At 35.1% G+C, this 11,569-nt stretch overlaps 1 protein-coding gene across 3 annotated transcripts; it reads right to left on the bottom strand.

Annotated features, from left to right (window-relative positions):
- Positions 1-399: 399 nt before the first annotated feature.
- LOC112507765 (endoplasmic reticulum oxidoreductin-1-like) lies at positions 400-8,316 on the bottom strand. 3 transcript variants are annotated; one of them, XM_025112464.1, is made up of 11 exons: positions 8,248-8,316; positions 7,964-8,168; positions 4,767-4,898; positions 3,145-3,403; positions 2,913-3,023; positions 2,443-2,561; positions 2,056-2,160; positions 1,770-1,972; positions 961-1,084; positions 681-835; positions 401-603 (listed from the first exon to the last, which is right to left on the bottom strand). In XM_025112464.1, the coding sequence occupies exons 2-11, from the start codon at positions 8,150-8,152 to the stop codon at positions 576-578; spliced, it is 1,425 nt and encodes a 474-aa protein (XP_024968232.1). In that variant the 5' UTR covers positions 8,153-8,168; positions 8,248-8,316; the 3' UTR covers positions 401-575. The 3 variants fall into 3 exon arrangements, 2 of the variants coding, with proteins under 2 accessions (XP_024968232.1, XP_024968233.1); XR_003068563.1 differs by having other exon boundaries at positions 400-603; positions 961-1,064; positions 7,964-8,299; XM_025112465.1 differs by lacking the exons at positions 7,964-8,168; positions 8,248-8,316 and adding an exon at positions 5,112-5,298 and having other exon boundaries at positions 402-603.
- Between the last annotated feature and the right edge of the window lie 3,253 nt (positions 8,317-11,569).

Here is an 11,569-nt window from a genome sequence, read left to right on the forward strand (position 1 = left end):
CAGCTTACATCCCTCGCCCTCTCCCGTCGTCGTCGCCGTCGGCCCTTCGTCGCCGTCGCCCTTCGTCTCCGTCGCCGCCTCCGTCGGTGGTCGTCGCTCACCGTCGCCCTCGCCGTCGCCCACTGCCTTCTCCCATCACTCAACAGGTAAATCCCTTTTCCCCCTAAACTATGAACACAGATTAGGTTAAATCCTTCAATTTTGACAGATTAGGTTGAATATACAGATTAGGTTCAATTTTGCTGTAGTTCTCGATAATTTTGCTGTAGTTCTTTATAATTTTGCTGTAGTTCTCGATAATTGTCAATTGAATAAGGAGACCCAATACTACAAATCCTACAAACCAAAGAGGATGGATTTTAAATCCAATCCAATCCAAATCCCATGGAATCCAAATCCCTCCTGGGAATCCAAATCCCTCAAAAACATTCCTGCAAACCAAACGCACCCTTAGTTTCAATAGAACGAGTGCGGCTGCAAAAGAGGATCAAACACCTATCCACATTACATTTGCTGAATGATATTTTGTTCTATCGATCGGTTTAGGCGCATTTCTTCACGTGATTTAACGATTGTCAGTTAGATTTCAACAGCATCTTCCACCTGAAAAAAGCAGTTCACAAGATTTAGTTTTTAACCACAGATCAAGAGTGGCATGGTTCGAGCAAGAAAGCGTGTACCAATGAGCTATCAGTGATCCCCATTGTCTGTGAATCGAACTCATCTCTTTAGCAGAAGGCACTGAAGACCCCATTTTATTGACATATATAAGAGATTCCGATAGCCGATTTAGTAGATTAATCAAGGCTATCACTTCATTTCTTTGTAACTGCAGCTGTAAGAACGTATATAAAACGGAAATACCATGAATATTAGCGTTAGTTTTTGGGACAGGGAGTGAGAGGTAAAAACAAAAGGAAATACATCAAGATGAACTTGAAAAGGATATGCGATACTGACATGTGGGTCTGGGTTTCCCCGATCATTAACAGAGAAGAGAATTTTTAATGCGGTTCCAAGGCCGAGAACCTGAAGTTTTCCCCAAAGACGACACTTCTCGCACCCTACACAGTCCATGAGTGCACTGCCACATGTACAAGTTTCACTTACGGCAACCACATATGCATATAACAGTAAATGGGGCTGCTACATCAAAAAATTTGGAACTTTGTACCTCCAAAACCAAATAAACCCGGTATATCCCACTCAAAAGTAGGGTCAAGGAGGAAGGAGTGAATGTATGCAAGCCTGTGCTATAGCCTAAAGGGTATAGTGGTTGTTTCCATAAAGGCCACCACTTTGTGCAAAAGTGTGAGCAAAAATTAACAGGAAAGGATAAGAAGAACCAAGACTAATAGAAAATAAGAAGCAGTAAAGACGAAAAAAGAAATAGGCACAATAAAACATAACAAGCTATATATATATATACACATATATATATATATACACGTAGAGAGAGAGAGAGAGAGAGAGAGAGAGAGAGAGACGGAGGGAGGTTCTGGGAGAACTCCCCAAAAGAACAAAAATTTGAGGAACACCCTGGTAATCATTCATCTTTACGATATGCCCATGTGCATACAAGTAATTGAAGTTGTTTCTTGGTTTCTATGCATGTGTGCATGTTATGCAGATGTGTATACCAGACAAATTACTTATATGCACATATGCATACTGTCCAAATGAACAATTACCAGGGTGTTCATCAGCTTTTTTGTGGTTTTCTGCTGAACCTGACCCTACATATATACACACAGAATTCAGGATGAGACCTTATGTTCCGAAATTGATTTTGGATCTGTTGTCTAAGTATGGGTCCACCTTGGCCTTGCCACATTTCAGCTTCATCAAATGGAAGAGCGCATGCAGCTTGCAATTTGGGATTGTGAACCAGTTTTCGTATCAAGGATTGGGCTTTCAGATCCTCTGCATGGTTACCGGAATCATACTCAGCCTGATCCAAATAAGTAGCTGCCTGCAATATGCGACATACTTATCTTGTAGAAATTCTGACTGTGACATTCGAGTCCTCGTGGAAAGGCTGCTAAAAATGCTTACTTTTGTCACGGCTCTAAGAATGAATAGAAAAGTGAAGTACAAGTTTTGCACACGATCAGGATGTTTCACGACACGATCATGCATCAATTCAAGATTTGGACCCCACTGTAATTGCAGCCAACAAATTGTTAATTTACCATTAAATTACTCATAAAAGGTCCTAGTCGGGGTTTTACAATAGATACAACGCATTTTCCCATCATCAAGATTGCATGCAAGAAAATCCCATCAATGATACCAGTAGACAACTCCAAGTTTGTTTATAATTTTTTGGCAAAAAGTAAGTTTCTTAAGTAAATGATTACATAAGCCATATTGGAGATATTTTCAACAAATAAGATATGTATATTGACATAGAGAACATGTAGATCATCACATAACACGCACCTGATTGGCAGTCTCGTCAAGGAGATAATCAGCAGCTATGTGGACTGAAATTGAGGAATGCATACCAGATATTAACTTGTACAGTACTTTCTTCTCTGGGCACACCTCTCCAAATGCATCTGCACAAAAAACGTGATCCTAGGAGTTCATCATATATCAGTCGAAAGTAAATAGACACACATACACTTTGCTCCAAAGATAATTCTCAGTTCACTTGTTTCTTTCTATTTTATATCACAAATGCAAGCATTAAACATTCTACATTTGTGGGGGAATTTACTTTTGGCTCATACAACTTGGGTGGATTTATTAAAGCAATTTGTCATGCAAACATGGTGTAAGATTACGTTTTTAAATAACAGATAAATTTATTTGTCCAATCCCAGAACCAACATCGAGTGAAGCACTTAACAATGCTTAAGAAGTTATATTAGTATAAAGTTTGTACATAAAAGGGACCATCAACTTACATCTTGGGCAGTTTTCTGAGTATATAGCATCCCATATTCTTCTTGCTGATGGCCCTGTGTAACCCGTATGACGTTCGGGGTTCAGTTGCAGATTTACATATGTCATTTCACCTGTAGATTTTTCAAAATGTCAGTTAATGATGTTAATAGCAATAAAACTCAACTCCTATATCCTTCCGACTTGGTTAAATAAATATATACAGTTCATATCAAACTTGATATTTGGTATTACCATTGTCAGTTTCATCATCATGAGTCCATGGATTATCTATTTCTACCCAGCCTCTAAACGACTTAGCATCTAGAGTACGATCAACAGTAGCCTCCGGCTTTCCCTCTTGACATACAGGGTCATCTTTCGGAAGAATATGCAGAGAAGGCTTCTTAAAGGATTCAGGGAATTCATGGTCTGGACACTCACATACACTGCAATCACGAAGGCGGCACATACCATCATCAGGCCAGAAGGGGCAATCGCACCATAACTTAACCTGTCAGAGGTACAAGTACATCAGGATTATAAATAATTATATAAAAAGGGACCAAACATCTTCCAAATAAAGTAAAAACCTAAATAATGATATTCCTTGGGGACACATATCAGTCTTAGCCTCCGCATTTTTGGCAACTCATCACCTTGGGGACTCCATATTTTGGACACACGGAACTTGCTTGCGGCATCTCAACATAATTTCCGTACTTTCAAGGCTACACAAAATTTACATCCGATAATTTCACTCCCCACCAAGGCCCACCGCCATCCTAATCCTATGGCAACATCCTTGTGGATATCTTCCTCTAAGAAAACAACCCCCCAAGATGTTAAAATTCCATCTTTGATAATCAGTAAAGCATCTCATGTACATTACATCTTCAAGAATTTACTTACCTTGTCAATTTACATTTTGTATTAATTTGGTGTCTTAATCCTTCATTAAACTAAAGCGATTTACTTCTAACTACTTCGTTATAAACCAACTGATCCTTAAATCTCAACAGTTGGCACACCAAATATACATCATGGCGCCATGACATTTTTTAACTGATAAATACCACAACATTCATCAATATGCCCCTTAAAGAGTGGCGAACTACTACAGAAAAAAGGGGATGGCAATGGAAGATCTTTGTTATAGTCCTACTCTAGTTGCCAACGGTGAGTTTTACTCTCGTTTGCAAATGAGCGAACATTTTCTTTTCGAGAACCCACCACATTGCTCCCAATGTATGCTTGGCACATGCTTCAAGTAAAATATTTCAAATACAAAACCTGTAGCTTGTGCACCCTCAGTTTTTGGTTCACATAATAGGATGCATCTTATCTTAGCCGATATATATTGATGCAATCGGTGCACTATTATCGTTTGGAAGTTCCTATAACCTAACATTTAACTAAATGCTTGACAGAAACAGTTAATCAATTTGAAGCTTATCCTTTGCAGTAAAGAGCATTCCTACTCATTCATTTAAAAATTTGACAAAGTATAGAACACTTTTGACTTATCAAGCAGGACCAGAAAGTTGAAATCATCATTCCATACAGAAACCAAACTTGTACATATCCAAAACACCTGACAATCCAAAAGACACGTTCAATCAACTTTTTAAACTCAAACTACTTGCACAGTGATTAAAGAAAACATTAGGCCGATGATCTGTGAAAATAAACTGTTTATACCACTTCGGGAAGTATTGGGTCAAATAAGAGCAACAGATCACATTCAACTAATTCTGAAGCTTATAAGTTCTAACTACTCGGAAATTATTAGAAAAGAACAGTTAAAAATAGACAAACGTCGGAAATTAATCAGTATATAGCTATACTTTGTTATGTTATATCGAGAAAAACAAGACCTTGAAATATCGGAAGAAAGGAGTTGCAACAAGCTCTTGCAACAAGATATGTAAAACTGCTCCATTAACATCGTCAATGCTTTCGTAGTCGCAACAACAGTCCTCAACAATGCCTGTATATTTACATGTATCCTGCTCAACAAATGAAAAATAAAATAAGCCAATCAGTGAAGTCTATTACATTCAAGTTCTTCCTAACTTGTTAAGTAAACCCCATGTATAAGTACATATCATGTTGGTGCAAGTCTGCAATACAACATGCCTTTTATCGCAGACTAGCTAACACAAATGAAACCTATTTGAAATTTAAAAAAAAAAGAGATGAGTAAATTAAAGCTTAGGAACATGAATTGAATCCTTCAACATCATGGTCTTGAAAAGCATGTGAGGCGTACGCCTCGAGGCAAGGCGGCCTGAAATCGCACTTGCGGCAGGCTCTCAATAGTCAATCCCCAGACAAGACGTATGTGTTGGTTGTCTGAGGCGGTGAGGAGTACGCCTCACTACAGAGGCTAAATTATTTTCAAAAATGATCCAAACCTTCTCGATTTATTTTTTGAAAACCTTGTTCTTCTCTGGTTCTCCTAACCCTATTGCTACTCGTGTCAGTTCCAGTTTTCTCCCGTTTTCTTTGCGTTTTCTTCTTCGATTCTTCTCCAGTTCACCATAGTATTATGTATATCTATATACCGGATACACTTCTTTTATATTTAGTCTCTGCTACGTGTCATTGTTTGATATTTTGATATTTTTTTCTTTATGAACTGTGAGCATATTAATACACACATATATTATAAATAGATTAGTATTTTTTTTGTTACCATATCTATATTTTGTGATTGAAAAAAGAGTTGTAGATTCTTTTAGTAATTTAGTATGACATATATATTTGGTGTCTACTACTCAAGTGTGTGTGTATATATGTTGCATATATTTTCTGTGTATAAGCAGTGAATGCAGCTGGGTCATAAAGATATTATGTAGTGTGTATATATTGGTATATATATTTCCGCCTCGGGGTCTATGCCATGGACCACCTCGGGGATTACGCCTCACCTCATAAGGGAAAACTCCTCGAGGCCCAATTCCACTTTTTCAAAACCTTGTTCAACGTCTCCTATCTAAGCAAATTCCTAAAATATAAATTTTACCTTCAAATCTCTTTGCTACTGGTGTTCCCCTTACGCCTCCTAATGCCTTCCCTTAGAAACCGATGTTTTAAAAATCCTTGCTTAGGGCCATTTACATGGTCCCCAAGGCATGTAGTATCTCTAGGCACCACTTTGATTAGTTGGAGCAGCTTAATCTGCCTCATCAGAGAGAGGTCTCCATCACCTTGATTTTCAGTTAATCCTTGAAGCAAGTGTTTAAAAAATCAGGGATTGATTGATCTGAATTTCTATTAATCAATCTATTTTTGTCAACTACAGTCTACAAGGGATCTTTCTAATGCTTTCTAAGTAATGGCATCAAGGAACAATGAAACTAGTCTTTTAAAACTGTTAATTCTAGTATGTTTACATAAGTAATTATATTTTACATGTTCGCATGTAGTGGAGTGGTATTGTTACTTACTTCATTACCAAAAAAACAATTTGACAATGATGACTAACTTTGACACCAAGTGAAAGATAACTCTGGAATACTTTTTAGGTGCCTAATGTTTCATTGAGATTAGATCTACATCCATAAACATTTTAAGAAACCAAACAAAAGTAAACTAGAAACTGAAACTCAAATTATCCATTTTAGCAAACGCTTTTTTAGATAAATTGCTAAAAACATGCCTCCCTGATCACGGATATCCAAAGACCTAAATAGTGAAGAACCATACAATCTCGAGTTGTGTTTCACTAGATTCTCAAGTTTTCATTGATGGGAGTCACCCCAACTTTCACCGTGAACTTGCCATCCATCCTCATGGGCCACACATCCACCTTAAGATTTGAATTCTCAATACACTCATTCTATGCACATGATTTCTCATTAGGCCCAACATCATACCCCATAAATCATAACAAGCCTCACATCAGTCTTATAAAAGTTGCTCATCAACTTAAATGCGATTTTACAATCATGTCCCGCGTATTGCCACTTCAACCACCACGCTTGCATTCGACGACTAGCATTCTCATTAATCTCTAGGTCCTATATCGACCCTAAATACACTAAGATATTCTACTTATAGACACATGGTGTCCATCCATGATCATCACATCTTCATCCCAGATACCCACATCACTAGAGTTGCACCACATAATTTTGGCTTTAAACCCTTTCTTTCAAGCTTAATTCTATATAACTCTAGATTTGCATCCAAGCCTGACCAAGAGTCATATATCGGCAATCCACAAATTGGGAAGACACTACCATTACCCATACATGTTCTCACACTAGTTGCTAATCACATGAATCACATCAACATCCTTTCTAGGCACTTCTTCTCACGAGCCATCATTTAACCCTCCTTGGTACCTAATCACCGTATCACATGCCTTCTCCAGATTAATTAACACCATATGCAAATCATTTCTTGGTTCCCTACCCATGAGTTGTTGAATCAAGAATAGAGCCTCATACGCCGATCTTTCCATGGTTGTATAGGAAAAATATAGCTGACATAAAATTACTTCTAAATAAAATGCAACTAACCTGGTGAAATGAGTCTACTACTTTTCTAACACATCGTAATCACAGGAATTCCAAAAGTACACTAACAAGAAATCAATGTGTATCAGGTTCTAACGTCTAACTCCATTGCATAGCGCAAGCAGTTCATACTTCCACCACAATTTTTAATAGAAGAGCCGTATCCATAGTTACACACACATAGGGTTGATTCAAATAAGAAGTCTAAATATGGTGAGAAGGTAAAATGGGAAGGTTAATAGAAGATTCATAAGTGAATTCGTTAAAAAGCCAAAAAATTATATTTGAAGATAAATTTAGGTTCGGATTTTTTCAACGATACAGGTATAAACCTTACTTTAACCTTTCCTTCAAACCTTCTCATCATATTTAGTCTTCTTATATGTGATGTATGAAGTCTCATAACAAGTTCATAGATTTTACGCATTGCAACAGAAAATAACACGGTATATGGCATTAAAAAAATCAAGTTTAACTCGAACGAATTGCTTTCTTACATGCATGCCTGCCTGCACACACGCACACGTATAGAGAGAGAAAAACAATACCTCAGAACAGAGGTAGGGTTTATGGAGGAAGGAAATTGTGTGCGAATGCCACAAAGGATTGAGATATACGGCAACTAAAACTGCGATCACAGCTCCAACAACTCCCCACCGCCTCCACCTGTTGTTGTTGTTCCTTTTCTTATAACCGCCATTACCACCCGCGTTCTCTTTACCATCCATCTCCACCATCTCGAATCTAATAAACCTACAATTTCTCTCGAACAATTAGCGTATGCATGTGAAGAAATTATCCGAAATCATCGTCTCAATCGGCATTTACAAACCATTCCCTGCATTGAACCACGAATTTTTCTTCACTTTCCGTTAATTGATTTGTAACGCCGTCACCGACTACGATACAACACACAGATTCGAGAACAAGAAATCCGTGGGTATTGGTTCCGGAAGCGGCCATGGTCACGTTTTGATACACACGCGTCGCAATTCGCAAATTACGATGGACGCATTCTTGAAGGTGTACCAAATATTTGGGTACACACGTCAACACCAAATCCAATCCCACCTCTTTTTCAACAGTCAACACTCAACATGAGAGAGAGGCCCAGTTCATATTCTTCATGGGCTTCAAATCTGGGCTGAGAACATCTTTTTTCTTCTAATAAATATTTGAGTAAATTATGGTTTTCATCCTTGTGGTTTGCTAATAATTTTGATTTCAGTCCCTGTACTTGAGAATTGCGATTTTCGTCTATGGACTAATCTTTAATTTTAAGTACAAGGGACCAAAACAATAAAAATGTAAAACAATAAGGACCAAAACAACAATAACTTGTAATTCATAATAACGAAAATAACAATGAATTATAAACCACATGAACGAAAATTATAATTTTTTACAAACCATAAGAACGAAAAACATAATTTATTTTATTATTAATTACGAATTCAAAAAAATTATAAAAGAAATACAATACAAAATAAAAAGATGACGAAACAATATTCCGATATATTGTTTCGAGATGTTGTGAATTATTCTTCAATATAATTCTCATTCAGTTTGTTTGACCCGAAGACAAACTAATGGAGTTGCTCATGCATTAGCACATGCACCTCGGTTATCTTATTATCCCATCTCGTATTTTGATACGTCGAGTTTTTTGACTTGTTTCATTAATACAATATTTAGTTTATTTAAAAAAAAAAGTATTTGAAAATTAAAAAAAAAAAGCAAGATTTTTTTAAAATTAATTAAAACCACATATTTAATGATATGATTTGGTATATTTGAGATGAATACATTGCATCAGGGGACCAAACAATGGGTGGCTCCTCATGTCTAATTTGATTAGACTTATGATTGCAAACAAACATTATCAATGTTAATAATTCAAATAATCTTTAATCAAATATTTTATTAAATAATATAAATTCTAAAGCAAATGATAAATTACAAGTTTTATCATTTACCTGAGAACCTATAAAACTGTGATAACCTTAAAACTCAGTGCATTATATGCTATTTCACATGAATTTTTTATTCACGGTTTTGATTTAGTATATTGATTAATATATATATTTGTTTCACAATGTGAACATTTTTATCTGTTTGTGGAAAAAAAATACAACTATTTTAAAAAAGTTTCACATTGTGAATTCGAATCTAATACATATGAAACAAATATATTGTGAAATAAACGTATGATAATTAATATATTAACTTCTAACTTTAGATAGGAAAAAAAATCATGTAAAACAATATCTCACAATAATAGTTGTAACAATTACCATAATATATAAAATTATCAGATAATTAAACTCCTTATACAATTTTGGAAAAAAGATAGTGAACATATTAGATATTTTTTGATCAAAAAATCATTCTTTTTAATTCTTGGATAAATTGCATGAAAAAGTAACGTACTTTAACTTGATTCTTATTTTGGGTACTTGGATAGCTTACTTTAAGAACTTCTATTTTGGTACCTAAGATGTAAAGTTTTAAACATTTAAGTACTCATGTAACCGATTGAAGCATTAACCGGTTAAACATGTTGAAACATTAACCGCTTAGATTAGGATATTCATGTCAACAAATAATACTGAGTTGGATACCACATCACTCGCCACATCAGCAGGTAACCGGTTAATCCTTCAACGTTGTTACCCGAGTACTTAAATGTTTAAAACTTTACATCTTAAGTACCAAAATAGAAGCCTTAAAAGTACGTTACCCAAAATAAGAATGAAGTTAAAATACGTTACTTTTTTCATGCGATTTATCCTTAATTTTTATTTAAGAAAGATGTCATGTTTAGCATAAAACCTATATATAGAGTTTTGTATATATAATATGAATGGACCAATGATCGTGCCATGTCGTCTTCCACCAAATCTCAACTGTAGAAGACTTTGAATTAATCATGTCATATATTCCAACTTGGTTCCTTCCTTCCCTTTTATTAAATGCTCCGAAAATATGAGTCGTTTTGGGGAAAATCACGTTAAAATTTAGTAGCATCTTGAATAGATTTTTTTAAATTAATAATAAAAAATAAAAAATGTTAAATAAACTGTATTTAATTTTCAGAAACTTATTAATTATAGAGATTATAATATTAGTTATGTTATTATAAAATTAATCAATACAGTTAGTAATAAATATTAGAGTAGACTATAAATTTGGTCGCTACGGTTTATCAAAAATAACACGTTTTGTCTTTACGATTTCGAAATTACAAGATGTATGTCGTGTTTTGTAAAAAACATATGAATTCGGTCTCACCGTCTAACGATCATTAATAAACTCCGTTAAATGAGAGACATTTTTGTTTTTTATTATTTTTTGTCTATTACCTGCTCAAAGAAAATAGATAACAAAATCATAAAACCGATTTTGATTGGGTAAAAGACAAAAAAAAATTAGATAAAAGAACAAAAATGACTCTCATTTAACAGAATTTTTTAACAACCGTTAAAAAAATGGATCAAATCCGCTCGTTTTTACAAACCATGACGACCATTCTGTAATTTTGAAATTGCAGGAACAAAGAGAGTTATTTTAGACAAATTAAAGGGACCAAAATCATAGTTTACTCTAAATATTATCTATCTACGAAACATTAATTACAACAACAATAAAAAAATCATTTCTCTCACTCTCATCGATTGAGTAATTTTACCCGCTCTCCTCTATTTTCGCATTTTATACAGTCTCTTAGAGAGAAATAATTAAACTTATAACTTCTAAAATGATAAAAGTTTTAGTATCAATAATATTGTTTGTAACATATAGATAGAAAAGTAGATTTATAAGATTAAAATTGTATGTTATCAATAACTTTACACCATGATTTTAAGTTGGATTAGAAGTTATTGGGCTAGTATGTTACTTTTAGACTTGTGTACTACAAATGGTATCATAGCCGATCATTTTATCATTTGGACGACGGTGGGACAAATTTCATCGTACATGATGAGTTCTCTCAGCCTCGAGATTTTGGGGGGGGGGGGGAGGTTGTAACATCTTTAGTAGATCCGACATTGTCGATTACAGAGAGAAATAAATCTGGCAAGCCTGACAAGACATCAGGAGTTTTAGTGGGGATGAAGTTTATAACAACTTATCCCACATAAATAGACAAACAG

This window comes from Cynara cardunculus, assembly GCF_001531365.2.
Source record: "Cynara cardunculus var. scolymus isolate 2C chromosome LG 2, CcrdV1, whole genome shotgun sequence".
NCBI lineage: Eukaryota > Viridiplantae > Streptophyta > Magnoliopsida > Asterales > Asteraceae > Cynara > Cynara cardunculus.